This window comes from Equus przewalskii, chromosome 21 (assembly GCF_037783145.1).
Source record: "Equus przewalskii isolate Varuska chromosome 21, EquPr2, whole genome shotgun sequence".
NCBI lineage: Eukaryota > Metazoa > Chordata > Mammalia > Perissodactyla > Equidae > Equus > Equus przewalskii.
The window spans coordinates 38,462,439-38,479,863 of NC_091851.1; the positions used below are offsets into that span (position 1 = coordinate 38,462,439).

Consider the following 17,425-nt stretch of genomic DNA (forward strand, 5'->3'; position numbering starts at 1 on the left):
CGAGAGGAGACTCGGAAGAGGTTGCATTCTGGGCTTTAGAAGATCTGAGACTGGGATGTGGGCGGTCTCAGGGAGTCTTTCCAAGGTGAATTAGAATTGGACACAGTTTTTGCCTCCTAGCTAACTACAGAATCTAGTTACCATAGAAGATGGGAGACCTCTGTAAATCCTTCAGAAATGTTTGTGGAATTAAGTAAACCATATTGAAGGACTCAGCACTTAAGAGTCATCTACCTAACAATTATTGGAAGAGTCTTAATTTTCCCTATAAACCATTATGATGGTCGGCTATAAATTCACATAAATTATGTTGGCTCTTAATTCATTGAAAGTGTATCAGGTGACTGCTGTTGCCAGGCAGTGTGCCAGGCACTCACAGGGGTGATCAGGAACACACGCCATGGTCTCTTTTATAGTCACAGGAGGGAGACACATGAAACAGTCACACAAATGATTAATTTTGATTGTAGAGGAAGTGCTGTGAAAGAAAAATAAAAGGTGCGAGGAGGGTGTTGATGAAAGGGCTGTGGGCTGGTTTGAAGGGGTCAATGGATGCTTAACTGAGGCCTGAAGTTTGGGGTGGGCGAGCCTTGTGGTTACAGGTGGCTTAGCAGTTTTCAAGAACATAGGAAGGAGGGCGTGGGCTGGCCGGCCAGAGCATTGGTCTCCAGAGGACACCATCTCCTGAGAGACTGACTCCTGGAACTTAGTTACTCACTGGTAGGAAGTAGTACTTGCCTTTTGTTATCCAGTATTTAAAAATTAAGAATTTACCCTAAACCAGAATCCCATGATTTGTTGAGCAGTCCTGTGCTGACTTCACTCATATTCTTTGCGATTTCGTAAAAAATTTTCTTGTGTCTAAAGTCTTGATTATGTCCTTTACTGCTTGTTAAGATTCTTATTTTTCTCATCTTATAGTGTATTTCACTATAAAATGATACGTTTGCTGTGGAAAACAAGAAATTTTTCTTTATCCCTATCACTACACAATAAAAGTACTATAACATTTTGTCTGTATTCTGCCAATCGTATTTTTAATTGAAATTTTTATTGAGCTCATTGTAGGTTCGTGTGCAGTTGTGAGAAATAATTCAGAGATTCCTTGCACACTTTGCCTAGTTCCCCCTCCCCCATGTTAACATGCAGCACTTGTGCAATATCACAACCAGGATATTGACATTGATGGTTGCTCACGTTATTCAGATTTCCTCAGTTTTACTCGTACTCACCTGTGTGTGCATTGTTCGTGTTCCACTGACTTTGGTATACGTAGTGCTATTTTTGATGTGATTTATTCTGGTTCTCTTTTATTCTGCCCTCAAAAAGCATCCGCTCCTCAATCATGTATCCCTCTGATCTCATATTTTCTCTAAACCTGTTTAAGAAAGCAGCTACTTGTAAGAGAAATAAATAGGTTGAAACAGAGTTGTCAGTCTGAATGTACTTTACCAGCCTCCTGGTTGTTTAGAGACAGTTTAGCCCGTTTATAATCTCTGACCTTTCTGCTGAAAGACACTCTGGAGGTTTTCTAACCAAGAGAGAACCATTTGGTGCCATTCAGAACATACTGAAGCATGGGGCCGGCTCCGTGGCCGAGTGGTTAAGTTCACGTGCTCTGCTGCGGCGGCGCAGGGTTCGGATCCTGCGCTCAGACATGACACCACTCGTCAGGCCACGTTGAGGCGACGTCCCACATCCCACAACTAGAAGGACCTGCAGCTAAGATATACAACTATGGACCGGGGTTGGGGGGGGGGGGCAGGGTTGGGAAATAAAGCAGGAAAAAAAAAAACATACTGAAGCATCAACAGCGTCTGAAAAAGGCCTGATGGTGATAGAAATGTCAAGTTGCTTGTAACTTAAGCAGAGCAAAGTAGAAGAATAAACATATAGAGCAAGTACCAGTAACAGGCTTTTGCTCTTAATCGTGACTGAATGTTCTTCTCAGGTGGTAATAATTGTCTGATTATCCACTGACTCCCCCTCTGTGGGACAAATAACCAAAAAGACAGCCAGCACCCTGCTTAGCACATATGCAGTCGGTAGATTTTCAGTGGTCATGTGATTTTCATATGGGGTCTGGGTTTCAGTGTTGCTTGAATTTTCTAAATGAGAATATATTACCTTTTTAATCAGGAAATATCCACAAGTTTCATTTTTGGGGTGTAAAAGGTAAAGAAACAATAGACATGGAAAATAAAAAGGAAGTTGTTTTAGAGTAACTGAGTTCAGAAAGTATGAAGAGAGCAGGAGAGAAGCCAAAAAGATGGGTGCTAGTCATCAGATTGCAGGGGGAGCTAAAAGCACATCGACCAGGTGGTCAGCTGGAAAAATTTGACAGTTGTAGCTTGCTGCCAAGTGGCTCCGTCCAAGCGCGTGGAAAGGACCTGAGAAGAGAAGCTAGTTAGGGGTGATTGTCAGGTTAGGTTGGGGTGGTGGGGAGGGCGCTCTTTCTGTCCAGAGTAGGATCTCAGTGAGGGTGGGCTCTCCCTAATGGAAAGTAACTGCTGAGTTCTAGCTGGCCTATCCACAGCTCTTAATAATTAAAACTTAATAACATACGAATAGAAGGAAGCTACGAAAAGCAGGAGAGCCTGTTTGACAAACCTGTTAAAATGCTGAAGTTACTTTTAACCTAACCCGGCTTTTATTGAACATTGTGTGGGAGGTTCTAGATAAAGTAATAAGATAAGAAAATTAAGTTATTGCTAAAATATTGGGAGAGACAGATTTATTCTATTTGCCAGTGTGATTAATACACATGAAAAACCCAGTTAAAAAAACATGAGCAAATGAAGGTAGGTTAGACGGCTGGCTAACAAGATCATGTTACAGAATAATGTGTATAGTGTGAGCCTGTCCATGTCAAAACAAGCAATAAAGTGTGTGTTTGACCCGGACAGAGAGCACAGCTGAGTGCTGACCAGAGGGGAAGGCGGCTGGGGTTGGGCGGAAGGTAAAGCAGCGCTAATGCACGGTGGCGGTGCAGTCTGCACAGGACACTGACGAAGAACGTGCACCTGACGTTTCACAGTTAGAAACCCCAGGACCTCAATAACATCAGTGAAAAAAAGATTTTTAGGAGTTTGGAGAAGAGTTTGGAAGAGTAGAAGCTACTAGACTGTTAACATTGGTTAAACTTTTTCATTATACCTTTGTATTATTTACACTGAACATGTTATTTTTATAATTTTTGAGGAGAAATTTTATAAATGATTCAGTCTTTGGTATTCAGGAATGTTTTTACTTTCTAATGGTTACTTCTTTACTCGTATCCTTATTACATACCCTTAGTGCCCTCGGTTTTTGGCTGTTAGCGTGATTCCTTTTGGTGAGCGGTCTGGAAGTTAGCTAGCAATCGTTTGTTCTCCTTCTCTTCCCTCTCCCCCACTGTCTGATTTGCAGTATTCACAGTTGATATCTGAGGATTCTCAGTTTATATCTATCAAACCGATCAGCGAGATTATTCTGCTTTTCAAACACTCTTCCTGTTCTGCCTCCCACACTCCCTTTTGATAGTTGTGCACTCCTTATGCAGCACACTGTCTCCCTTCCATCCCCCCGTTTGTCTTAGACCTGCTAATAAGTATGAACGCTCACTGTGAGTTCTTTCCTGCTCTCTCGAGTCATCGTGGTTGCCTCACTGTCGACTGTTTCTCAGGAAGGGTTTATGGGAGCAATATTCTGTAAATTAACAGTGCACGTTCATCCACTTTGTCTCCGGCCTGTGTGTTTGAAGGCCTCTTTGTCTGTAAAAATCTTTGGATCCTATTTGCCTTCCTTAAGTAATTTAAATTTGCTATTCCATCGTCTTCTGATGTAAAGCATTGCTATTGGTGTTTGACAGTCTCGTTATCTTTCCCGTCTAAGTTTGCTTAGATTCCCACAGGGTTTCTTATTGACCTTTTATTTCAGAGTCTCTCATTTATTGTATTTCTTCAGTTATGTTGCTTTGGTTTCCTTTTTCAGGGGCTCAGCCTGTTATGTGTGTGTGTGATCTTCTTTGCTTATCTGTTTCTTTGACTTTCTCTCAAAAAATTTTAAATCTTCATTTATTTAAAAAATAAGTGTGGGGCCATCCCCATGGCTTAGTGATTAAGTTCAGTGCACTCCGCTTCAACAGCCCAGGTTCGGATCCTGGGCACAGACCTATACCACTCATCGGTGGCCATGCTGTCGTGGTGACCCACATACAAAATAGAGGAGATTGGCACAGATGTTAGCTCAGGGCCAGTCTTCCTCAGACAAAAACAGGAAGATTGGCAACAGATGTTAGCTCAGGGCAAATCTTCCTCAGCAAAAAAAACCACTACCACAAAACTTAGAGTAGATCTCATGTTAGGTATTCTAACAATGATAAAAAAGAAAAAAATTATTAAATATAATTTCAAACTTACAGAAAAATTGTAGTAGTAAAGGAACCTATTTCTGTTTATTTCCTTTTGATTTTTTAGAACTCCCCACTATTTTGTTTCTTTTAAAGCATTAAATGTTTTTATTTGCTCTCATATTCCTCATTTTGTCTTCATTTCTGAAAAGATTTTTTTCTTTCCTGATTCCTTTCACTTGTCTTTTTAAATCTTTCTTTTTTGTAGTTACCTTGTTTCTTGATTTCTCCTTCTCATTTACATTGTCCTTCCATAGCTTCTCCCATTTCCTTAACCTGGTCAAGCTTTGGATTAGTTTTCATCTGCGTGGGCGTCTTCGAGGCTCGCTTTTCCCTTTGGCAGGGGTGCTGTTTGTGCCTCGCTCCCACTCGTCTAAGGATGCTGTGTGGGACGCAGCTGCTCCTTGGCTGCTGCTCCTTCTACGGTGGGCAGAGCTGCCCCGGCGCCTTGGGAAGGAAGGGACCGGTCAGGCAGATGTTCTCGCTCAGGGCTCGCAGGCTCCCTCTTGAGTTTTCTTTGTGAAGTGATTTTTTAAATGACCTTGTGCTCGCTAAGATCAGCCTCCCCTAATCTTCCCGTCCAGCCTCCCCTTTCCTCAGAGCTTTGTCCTAGGTGGTTTCTGTAAAAACCTTCCTGAGAGCCCAGCCCTTGAGCTGCTCCTTCCCCAGCTTGTAGGGAGAGCCTTGACTCCCTCTCAGATGGAATATAGCCTTCTCCAGGAATGCACCATGTCAGAAAAGGGCACCACCCACGGCAGGATTAGGGGGGGAGAGGCACATCCTTCCAAGAAATGTTTTCTCTCACACCCAGCCATTCCCTGTGTATCATGGCAGGAAGTTACTCATTACTGGAAAATCACCCATGACTCCTCTATTGAGGAGGGCAGGCAGCAGGCAGAGTTCTCCAGGTTAGTCAGGTCATTGGTACTTTCTTATGCAGTCATTGTTTTCCAGTCTCATCCTCAAGCTGTGTCTCTCTTATTAATTCCAAATTCATGGCTCTCACCTTGTTCTTCCTCACCTGTTTGGTGCGCTCACTCAGTAAGTCCTCCCAGAGGGCCCTCTGTCTGCAGGAATCGTGCTCGCTGGTGCGCCCGCTATACCTGCTGATGTCTGCCCCTTTGTGCTGCGGAGGCTCATACGTCATCTCTTCTGGAAAGCCTCCTCAGCCCTGCTGAATAGAAGCAAGAAGCTTAGGAAGTGTCATGTGTCCCCTGTGCACCCTTTGGAGTCTGCGCACGCAGACCTGGGTCGCAGGGCGCTGTAGTGTGCTGCGGGCCCAGTCTCTCCTTTCTGACCTTTGGTGTGGTGCCAAGGGCTTGGAGAATGACGCAGAAGCAGACTTCTGAAGTTGCTGTGATGGAGAATGTCCATTCCTTCTCCACCCCAGCCCTCACTGCTGAAGTGTCCTTTCAGATAACAGTGCCAGGACAGACTGAGTGAAGCGGCTTGGACATAGCAGCTGTATGATCTGTTTTCTCCCGTTGATGCCAACCAGAGTCTGCAAGAGAGGCTGCTGGTCAGCCAGGCAAGGAAGATCTCTCTTTCCTCAGCATCAGACATGGCTGCTCCGCGGTTACTTCTGAATTTACTCTTCTCACTTTTATTAGGCAACCTTGATGCCTTTCCCTTCTTCCTGTAGAGTAGATTTCCCCTCTGATCACTACTTTCTACTCGACTGTATCTGTTTTTGGCCACGGGTGGTCTTTCCCCCACTAAGTGGGAACTCATTCAGGATGGGACCATGACGTAACTACCTGCCCCATCAACGCTTGGCACAGCTTGAAACACGGACAAAAGTTAACTGCAATTTCAGTGATTGATTGTGGCCTTGATTCTGCTGGGGATCTCCAAGCTTGCCTTTGACATCTTATGTAAGACTGAGCTTTAAAGAATATACTTGGGGGGTAAAATCAGTTACATTTTGAAGAATTTCCTGTCCTCTAATGAACATATCTCATTGAAATCTTACCCTCTCTGCTCTGGTCATCTTGCGAAGATCGCGTTTCAGCACGGTCGGAAAACAGACATCCTCATAGTGACTTTTGTTCGAGTTAAGGTATTGCTGTTAGATGAAACTGTCACTAGATTTAGTGTTTCTAAAGTTCTTTGTTTATCCTGATTTTTGCAAAGTGTTTGATCCATTCGGCCCTAGGGATTTATTTTTCTTCCAGCTCAGCTTACATGTCGGCATTTTGTGAGCCTTGGGAGGAAGCGTGTCTAGCTAATTGTAATATCTATAAGGATGTTACCTCTGCAGTAGCTTCACTTATTTATGTAATAATAGTGCCCCCAGGTCTGCATCCAGCAATATGTATATAGATTTTGGTTCCTGTGTAGTTTTAGTTGTGGCATTGAGAGATTGAGCAAACCCTCTTGAGGAAGGATTTGGCATCCGTCAGCTTTCAGCAGCTTCTGAAAATTGATCATATGTTATTAGGAAAGGTTTACTACCTCCTTCCATTGTGTAGAAAATGTGTTTTTTATGTATTCAGCTCTAAGAAGGTAGCTGACCAAAAGATGATGCCACTGTTGCCCAAGGCTTATGACTGGAGAGAGGAAGGAATAGAACCCTTTAAAAAATACCCAATCTCACAAAGTTTGTTGAGGAGGTGGGAAGATGTACTGATTTAATTTGTTGAGATACTGCTACTTTATGCAGGATATTATTTGTAGTAGTTACTCCGAAAGTTGCTTTTTAATTAATTATACTTAATAAAGTAAAATTTGCTTCGATTGAAGTTAGAAAGTTACATGTCAGGTGGCTGACAGAGAGAACTTTGCTTTTTTTTTCTTTTTGACAGAACTGCTTATGAACATGGTGAACAGAAATAATTTAATGTTTTAAATTTTTTCTTGTATTTCACTGCAAGTTTATACACATAGGAATGCACACCAGATAAATATAGGGGGAAAATTTGTACCAGAGCCATCCTGCCCATTCTTTCCTTAGAGAAGAACAAAGTAACAGTATTCATTTTAACTACAGAAATACTATTGTAGGTTTTTAAAATTCCTTATATTTTAAATCTCTTGTGTTCCTCTTGATCTTTAATTTGCTAAAAAGTTGCAAAGAATGAATCTAGCCTGCATCATCTTCTCAAAAAAACAACTTTACCTAATTGTAATGGTTCATCCATCTCTGAAAAATAGTGATTTGTTTACTCTGAAATCAGAATTATCAGATGCAGCTGCGTTTTGTTAGTATTTGACTTTGGGAGAGGGAGGAGGAAGTCTCTGTAATACACAGTTTGAGCTACTGTAATATACAATCCCCAAGATTACACTCAGCATGGGGGAACCAAGCTGACTGAAACAGACAAAACCTATTCTTAGCATGGTATGAGACTTAAAGGTGGTATAATGGGTGTAGTTGAAAATTGTAGGAGAAAAAACTTCAGATGGATTAAGACTAAATGTTTTTTTAAAAAGTGATATTGCCGTACTAAGGAAGACGACTTTCTGTCATTAGAACAATAAAGGAAATTGTAGAGGAGAAGGTCAATAGGTTTGAATGCATAAAAATTTAAAACTACTTTGAAACTTAATTATACAAGTAATGCATATTTGCTATAGAAAAAATTGGAAAACAATAGAAAATGAAAATCACTCATAATCCTGCCAAGTACAGTAGCAGATCTGTTGTAATATGTTGACGGTTTTATGATCATCCTCCCACACTTAGGTTTAATTTCCCAGACGTAAAAATTTTTGAAGGTACAAACAAATAAATTGGAAAAATGGTTTCCAGTATAGACAAAGAATTGGTGGCTTTAAAATATGTAAAGAGCTTATTTGAGTGAGAAAAACACTACTCTTCTGAAAGATTGCTACGCAGAGGACAGAAAGAGACAAATGACGACATGTACATCGTCCAGCAGACCTGAGCGCCTGCTGCCCAGGTTAGGCGTCCTTGTTAAAGTGGTGCTTGTTCTGCACATAAACAGCTGTTAGGAGGGTGGGACATGTCAGACCTGTTGTCAGGCCTGGTGTTTGTATGTTTTATTCCAATATTTTGAGGCATCATCAAGATATAAGTTAAAATGTGTGGAAAACATTTTTCTTCTTTAGTTGAACTTGCAAAAATAACGTGGGAGAATGTATTTACGAATTTGAAATGGGAAAATGTTTCTTAAGCAAGATACCCCAGAAAAGCTAACAATAAAGGAAAAGATTGATAAGTTGAACCACATGGACATTAAGAACTTCTCTTTGTCAAAAGACCCCGTTAATGTTAGGTTGTTTGCAGAAGTAGCCCAAATTCCCCCCAGGCCTGTCTACATGCCCCTCTGTTTGTGACTCTTATCAAGAGGTGGAGAATCACTTTTGAATTTGTGCTTGGCCAGGTGACTTGCTTTGACTAATAGGGTGTTGGTGATCATGACACAAGCAGAGGCCTAAAAAGTACTTGCAGATTGGACCTTGCCCTCTCTGGCTGCTTTTGAGAATTCTACAATGGCTACCATGTAAGCAAGCCTGGGCTAACTCACCTGTTGGATGATGAACGACATGTGGCCTCATTACTGCCATCACTCTTATCAACAGCTAGCCAAGCATCAGGTATGTGAGTGAGGCCACTGGGCTACCAGCTGACCACAAATGCATATGCGAACCCAGCCAACAACACATGGAACAGAGGCAAGCCAGCCCAGCTCAGATAGCCAACCTCTAGAATCATGAGCAAATAAGTAGTTGTGGAAAGCCCTGTGTCTTGGGGTGGTTAGATACACAAACCAAAGGACTTGTGCCCAGAATACATAAGGAACACTGCATATCATTAGGAAAAAGACAACCTAATAGAAAAAAGTGGACAAAGGGTAAATATGGTAATAATTCCAACTATTTGACGTTTCTGGAAAAGGCAAAATGATGGAGACAGTAACAAGATGAGTGGTCGCCAGGGGTTTGAGGGGAGGGAGGGAAGGATGAATAGGAACAGGCAGTGAACTATTCTGTTTAACACTGCAGTGGTGGATACGTGCCCTTACGCATTTGTCAAAACCCATGGAATGTGCCAGGCACAGAGTGGGCATTCCTCCAGAACTCTTCAAGGGCTCCCGTGGCCTGTAGCGGTGCTGTCTGCTCCGGTGTTGACATTTGTCCAGATGTCTTGTGAGCAGGTGTGATGTGTGCCACCAGTTAATGATTTTGCAATGCTCATGTGCAAAGTTACTTTAAAAAAACTAAGAGTGGCTGTGGCTGTGAAGTCATTCTCATGATACTGCTTTCACTTGCCACGTTCAGATGTGCTTTCTTGAGTAGGAATTTCAAGGAACTCTGAGTATTATATAACTTCTTAGTGGAGAAAACAGGTGGGAAGCCACAGGCCATGGGCTCACAGGGGTTTTCGTCTCTTGTAACTTCATGATAAGACTAGCATGTCTTGGCATGGTAAATAGTAAGAATTCACTAAACTGATGGCTTTAATTTTTGTCAGTAAGCCCTCTCTCGCCAAATTGGCCCAAAGAGATTTTCTCCTGAAGCCCTAAAGTTTTTAAGGCCTTTGCTGTGTGTTTAGCAGCCTCGTAAATTAGCTTCATGTCAGTAGAGCTGCATCTCACTCATGGCTTAGGGTCTAAAAAAAACAGGAGAGAAATCTGAGTATAGACCAGGTTGTCCTTAAATTGCTCATATTGTATGCTGCATGTGGCTGTATGTGTGCAGTCTGGTTCCTGTGTTCTTAGACACATTGTGCTGCTAGACCCCTTAATTTAATCCACAGGAAGAAGCAGAAAGAAAGGTGCGGGTGCAGATGGAGGTTGGGGCTTTCGAACCACTCATTCTGTCTTTTCAAGAGTGATCAGATCCCTGGTGGTGGGGAGGGGGTGTAGGTAGTGTCCAGTTGCTGAGGGACCTTAGTCCTTCTGTTTGACTGTTAATCCTCTGTAACTGTGATGAATAGTCGTGGATGTGTTTGTGAGGGTTACATGTGACAGCGCCTAGCACAGAACCAGCATCTGTTTGTCTCGCTGTCTCCCCTACTGGAACACAAGGTCCGTGATGGCAGGACTTCTCTCTTGTTCATCGTCATGTCTTTAGTGCCTGCCACATAGTCGGTGCTCGGTAAATATTTGTGTGAATTGAAGGGGCTCCTCATTGACTGTAAACCTTGCTTCCTTAACCACATACATAGAGTTCTTTGGAAAGCTGTGCAGAAGAACTTGGTCACCTGTTCCTCTCTTCCTCAAATTGTCATACTATTTTTGTGGCCTCACGAAGAACTGTTATTTTATATTGCTGTTGGGCATTGGTCGTGTCTTCCTTCTTCATCCCTGATCCCCTAAACGGTGTGTAAAAAAAGTACGTTACATCTAGAAAGTATTTAGAAAACTCATTTGGCTGATAATGCACAAAGCCTTTTCCTTGGTAACAGAATCTTGTACTGCTCTTGGAATGTTAAAGAAATTCTTAACCAAAGCTAGTTTCATTTTGACATTCTGTTTTTCTCCCATTTACACTCCTAAATTATACACAGAAGTATCATAGCAGTTTTATCAGTATGGTTCTCAGTTATTTCAGGGTAGGAAAATCATGTGGGTTCCTGAGGTCCCTCCCTGTGACCGCTGAGCTTAGGGAAATTAACCGTGGAGGGAGGAAGCTGGCGGTTGGCAGTCTGGTTCCCTGTAAGAGAGGTGTAAGCCTTCCACTTTCGGATGTCTGCCAGCTACTTGTGTCCTTAGTCAGCTGTACCACTGCCCTCCGGCAAAGTGCTAGAAGCCCAGGGTCTGGTGCACTTAGCTGTCCTTGTGGAAAGCGGAAGGTAAACAAAACAGAAGTGAAAGCAGATTCAGTTTTTTAGACTGTTCTCTTACAGGAATGGTTTTGTGGTTCTCAGCATTCGAGAAGACACTGGTTCCAATAGGTTTTATTGACATCAATTACTGTAAGTCTGATTCATTTTCTGCCTATTGATTTCTGCCCAAGGTGAAATTCATGACATTTAACAGAAAACATAAGTGATTTTAAAAAAAACAAAAGAACATAACTATTAAGGACTGTAAAAATAAGATTTAAGTCAGTGGCACTTGAAAAAGCAATTTTTATACCTCTTTGTTAACGGTTCTATTTTGTGCAAAGTAATAGAAATAAAGCTTCCAGTAGTTTACCATAATGAACTGAGAATGCTGTTTCCAAATTTATTTTGTCTGTGTTAAAGTTTTTCAGTGTCTAATACCATGTCCATAGGCTTTCACTAATGGCAAAGTTTTCTTAAAGGTAAAGCGCTCCATTTCCAGATGAATCGTATTATTGCAGCAGAAAGTGCATCAGACCTCACAGAATCAAACCAGCTATTAACCACACATACATTAAATGGCTTTTTTCTTGTAAATGATTTAGGGTCACCATCAGTGACAGTGGTCTCTTTTTATATTTTTAAGAGTTTCTTATTTTAAATGGCTGCATAACCATAGAGTTGTTAAAAAATTAAGTAAATGACAGTGTTGAAGCTCTGTTAAGCTTCCAAAAGACATTGTAATTTACTGTGAAGATTCTTTATCCTTAATATTCTGTAGCTTTACCCTGAGCCCAGTGTGTCTGGGTACTGACCTATTTGTAGACGTGTGCTGGGGCCTCTCTATCCTCTGCATCTCTAACCTGCTCCTTCATGTTTCCTGTTTCTCCAGGCTGCATTCCTCTGTCCTGGCTTTCAATTTACTCGTCCCTTGACTGTGTTCAATATAGAGTTTATCCTCTCTGTTGAGGTGTCTTTCTTTTTTTTCTTTTTTAATTTCAGCGACTGTCAATTTCATTTCCAAGATTTCTCATTTGTTCTTTCTTGTCTACGTATTCTGATTTCTCCCTGTTTTTATTCATAGCATCATTTTTATACATGATTCCTTCATTTATCCCTGATCTTTGATGTACGTATCTTTAAAGTGCCTGACAGGCTATACAGCAAATTTCATGTGGGATGGATTTATTTTTCTCATTGACTTGTTGGTTATCCTTTACAGAACTAGGTATCCTCTGTGTTGCTGGTGCTGGTGCTTGCAGGCCATTTTGAGTGGGAGGTCTTTTGTTCCTTCTCCTTCCTTCTCATTCTGGTTTTGAGCCTAGCTGTGCCTTTCTGCCTTTCTCTGTGTTTAATTGGCCATTGCCTTGTGTTCAGAGCAGAGGGTTACATCAGAGCTTGAAGTCGGTCCCACCGTCTCCACCAGGTGTTCCCCTTGCCAACTTGGGGAAGGGTATTCTATACCTCCTGTTCCTGCCCTCATGCCCTCATTTGTGGAGTTTCTGTAAAGCACTTTGATTATGCTTTTTCCCATGTCCTTTCCCAAATGTCCATAAGTGTTCTGTTAGTGATCTGTAGCTCCATCATCTTCTAGCCTCCCTCCAGACCAGTGTGCGAGATGACCCGGCACTTCCTCGGGCGCTGGCAGGGGTGATTACAGTATATCCTGCTGCCTTGAAATGTTGACCGCTTCTTTTCCTTCCTCCCCACCCCTCTCTCTTTCAGCTGCCGCATAATAGTCTTGGGTGCTGGCTTTACTTTTCAGCGTCTTTTTTTATTCAGTACATAATCATTTAAAAATTTAAACCAAAATGAGCTTGATATCATTTAGCTAAATTTTAAGCTTTTTCTTTATTATCTAAACATTGTAGTTTATCTTAAAATTAACAATATTGAGTATATGACTTCTTGCATATTGATTATATAAGTGTGTAAGTATAATAAAAATATTTTCCTGAGGTTTTTTTAGTAAATTATATTGTTCCATTAACTTCTACATATATAGGATACAGCCTTGCCTTCAACTTGAAGGACATTTGTCCTCTGACATTAATGATGTACGTATTTCTCAGAGTATACTTTGTTATACAGAAATTTTATGTTTTCATTGGTTATGAGATTTATGATTAACAAAATTTGTTTAACACGTTACTTTGAAGGTTTGGTTTCTAAAATTTTACACTAGCCAACCCTCCCCCCCATTTCTGTGTGTGTTTCTATATATATCTCCCTACTCAGCAGCGACTACCGCTAGGGTTCCAGGAAATGTGCAGCCTGTGTGTTCACTTACTGCATTTTGAATTGCTGCCTTCACTGGGCTGCTGCATTTCCCTTCAGTCTAGCTCACCCTGTCCGTTTCTAAGAGCTAGTAGCTTCCATAAAGTACTAGGTAACAGCTCAAATGATCAAATTAGGTCACCATGTGTAAAGTGGGGGGAGGGGAGCATAGAGGCTGTTGAAGGTGCTAGGGGACTTTGTAGTTCCCCGAAGTCCTAGTAAATAAAAGGTACCATTAGAGGTTTTTCTTCCTTTAGACTTTTAAAACATATCACTGTCAGAACCATTAAAAAAATAACCCTTTCTGCTTTGAATTCATGTCTTAGTAACTATTTTGGTGCTGTCTTGTCAGGTGCCTGTGTGGCCCAATTGCAAAGCAAAATAATAACTCCAATAACTTCTGTTTTTGTAACAAGTAATTGAGAAAATAGGATTGGATTGGACACTTGCTTAAACATCTTCGCTTTCAGACACATTTCTGTCCCACAGAGTGAAGCTCATTGATGGAGCACATTAAGGACTCTGAGCTCTGGGAGCCTTTAGAACTGTTGCTTACTTAGCAAAATCAGGCTGAGGGCCTGCTGGGCCTGCTGGGCCTGGGCGGGGAGGGGTTGGAGAGGGGAGAGTCTAGGCCCTTCCTGTCAGGCTCCCAACTGCCAGCAGGGTGCTGATGCTGGCTCTATCTTATCACTTGTTACATAGTTTTAAAATGAACACTGCCCCCCCCCCCCCCCCCCCCCCCCCCCCCCCGCACAGCAGTTAAGTTCACATGTTCTGCTTCTTGATGGCCCGGGCCCAGGGTTCACTGGTTCGGATCCCGGGTGCTGAAGAGAAGAGGGTGTTATGACCAAATGCTGTGTTTACTTTAATAAAGTGCTTACTGTAAGCATGAAAATATTTCTTTAAGACTGGGCTGGCTTTTATGCCTGTATGTTTTCAAAATAACAGAAATCTCAAAAATTGTCAACTTCTCACCCAAGGTTGACTTTTTGCCTAATTGCATTTGAGAGGTATTTGAATAATGGATGATGAGGTTTCCTGAATAAATAGAGAAATTGATTCACTCTGGGCCCTAATTCGTTCTGTTCCCAGAGCTTTATAAGTCCGTTCTCCGTTTGTATTCATTGGGAGATCATCTGTTGTCTTCTTAAACAAGTGGGGGAGGATGGGAAACGAAGAACTAGCTGTAGAAATTATTCAGGTAATGTTGGTTTCTGCCCTGCTCACTTCCTTGCCTCTTTTAAGATTTCCAGTTCAGCACATGTTTTGTTTAAACTTTCTCAGACATTTCTAGCCCAGCTAAATCGTAATTTTGAAAGAACTTGCTTTTTTTCTGTCCTGAAAATGGTTCACCGTAGAGATGATTCAGATCATTTTGGGTGCCAGATACCTATGTAAAATGACACAGTATTTGCCTGTAAGCTTTGACCAAACTTGAGCCCGTTTCAGTAGCATATTATCAGATTTCTTCTCTAGAAGAGCATGAATGTTTGACATCTCTTAAATATGATGTTTTATTCTATCACATTTCTGAAATCTACACTAAGAACAGGAAGCAGGCTCTTAAAAAGCCAGTAAAGAGCTGGCTAGCGGAAGGAGGAGGGAGGGAAAGAATCTGTTCACTGTTGGCATATTTACTTTCCCACTAGTAAAATTTCCGACTTAGTACGATCCCATCTCTGAACTGCTGAGGCACATTTGGAATGATTCTTGAAATGGTCGGGGTTTTCGTTTAGGGAATGCTTCTGGGAACCTGTTTGATGGCACGTTCATTACTTCCTTTTTGGCTTGAGTCCTAAATTTACCCAGCATTCGTCTTCTCATTGGCAGCTTTAAGGCCGTTATTTTATTTTCTCAGTGTGGAAATTTTACATACTCTCTGGGTTATTTAATCTTGATCAGCATAATAAAAGATCTTCTAGGGATGTTTTATGCTTGTGGTGCAAGTCTCCTTAAGCTTGTTCGTTCGTCAGTAATTCGCTTTTTCTACAGCTCTTGGAAAATTAGCTCACCTTTGACACAGTTTTATAATATAGAAATCTTGTATTGCTGTTATTCTGTAAAGTTTTATGCTATAGTGGTCTATTTACTTTCTTCTAAACCACTATTATTTATTTGCCTTTAATTTTAATGGTATTTTATCACTCCTCAATTTTAAGACTATAATCCTGGTATTTTATTTTCCTAAATGAAATACAAATGCTTGTATTCAGAACATGCGTATATTTCCCATATGCCATTCTAAAGTAGAGAAACTCTTAAATGAGTATATTTTATTATTTGTAAATTATACCTCACAGTTGGTTAGAAAAACTTACTGAACCACACACTTAAGATCTGTGCATTTTACTCTATGGGTATACCTTAATTTTAAAATAGTATTGTGTGAATATGTCTTACTTTCCCAATATCTTTATTAAATGACATTGCCTAGTTTGACTTTCTCTCTCTCTCTTTTTTGTTTTCGGCACCAAAAAAGTACATATTAATACTCCTTTGGCTGAATACAATCAGTTGCACACTGTTATTGATATTTTGGCCCTTATTTCCTCAGAGTGAATATTTGTTAGTTCGGTGGTTTATCCATATCAGTTATTTCTTCCATGTCAGTTGTTTCTTCCATCTTTACCCAGTCCCACCAGCGTGTTTCACCTCACGAGGCAGACCTCCCCCCTAGTGCTGAATGCTGCCAAAGAATAAGGAGAACAACGCATTTAAGACTTGGACTTTTATTCCTTCAAGTTATTTTTCTGGCTCCGCCGCATTTACCCAAAAGCTTAATCTGGTCCATAAATGATGTGACAGGTGCGTTACTACTGGATTTTGTTTAATCTTGGGTAGGTTTGTAATCCATCGACATGCTTTTAAATTGTGAGCTCTTCTCTAGTGTGAGTCGGGAACGCCTCCCTGCCGTTTTGCAGTTTTAAATAGGTGGAATAGCAGACTGGGCGATTCTCTTTTGTTTTAATTCGAGTTGGACGTGGGCGTGGTTTCAGAAGTTCAGTAGTGCCACAGTAGGGTTAGAATCAAGTCCAGGGTGAGCTGCCGAGTGCGCTTGTGCTTGTCTCCACCCTTCTGAGGAAGACGTTGCTCTTCTGATGCGCTCGTTTACTCTTTCCCAGGGCAGCCGTCTGCTCTTCCTCCCCTTCCTGTCCTCCCAATATGTTACACTTCGTGGTTGAAACAGTGTTCCTTATTTACGTTATTTGCCTATGCACATAGTCACCGATGGTGTTGTACTGTAGTGTTTCCTTTTTAAAAATTCTCCTGTACTAATAATTGCCCTTGTTTTCGTTTGCGTAGTTTTCTTTATACCTCTTGGTAATTCTTCCCGTATCTTCTTGTGGCCTCTCAGAACAGTTTTCCACAAGGTCAGTCGGCACTGTCCAATAGAAATACAAAGCAACCCACATGTATAATTTCACCTCTTCTAGTAGCCACAGTACAAAGATAAAAAGAAGCAGATGAAACTGATAAGATAGTTTACTTAACCTAATCTGTTAACAATGTTATCTCAACAAATAATATTTAAAATATTTGAGATATTTTACTTTCCTTTTTTAGTACTGTCATCAAAATCCGATGTGTATTTTTTTTTTTTTTTTTTTGAGGAAGATTAGCCCTGAGCTAACTACTGCCAATCCTCTTTTTGCTGAGGAAGCCTGGCCCTGAGCTAACATCCATGCCCATCTTCCTCTACTGTATACGTGGGACGCCTACCACAGCATGGCTTGCCAAGTGGTGCCATGTCCGCACCCGGGATCTGAACCGGCGAACCCTGGGCTGCCGAGAAGTGGAACGTGTGAATTTAACCACTGTGCCACCGGGCCGGCCCTCAATGTGTATTTTTGCACTTGCACAGCATCTCTTTTCAGACCAGCCACATCTCAAGTGCTCTCGATAGCCACGCGTGGCTCATGGCTGCTGCATTGGACAGAGCAGTTTCGGGTGGTGGCTCAGTTCATTGTTTGCTCGGAGACGTCTGTCCTGGAGACGGCCATGCTCCTGTCTGGGTTGCAGTCCAG

At 41.5% G+C, this 17,425-nt stretch overlaps 1 protein-coding gene across 4 annotated transcripts in view; it reads left to right on the top strand.

Moving 5' to 3' along the window:
* Nucleotides 1–17,425, top strand: part of PTPN1 (protein tyrosine phosphatase non-receptor type 1) — a 62,545-nt gene that overhangs the window by 19,791 nt on the left and 25,329 nt on the right. Inside the window, exon 1 of one of the 4 annotated variants that reach the window (XM_070589448.1) lies at nt 10,835–11,150. The exons of 2 other annotated variants lie outside the window; for them this stretch is intronic. In XM_070589448.1, coding sequence (XP_070445549.1) covers nt 10,890–11,150 — 261 coding nt within the window. In that variant the 5' untranslated portion in view covers nt 10,835–10,889. Of the gene's footprint in view, nt 1–10,834; nt 11,274–17,425 lie in introns of those variants that run through there. One more of the 4 variants, XM_070589450.1, reaches the window with a different exon arrangement.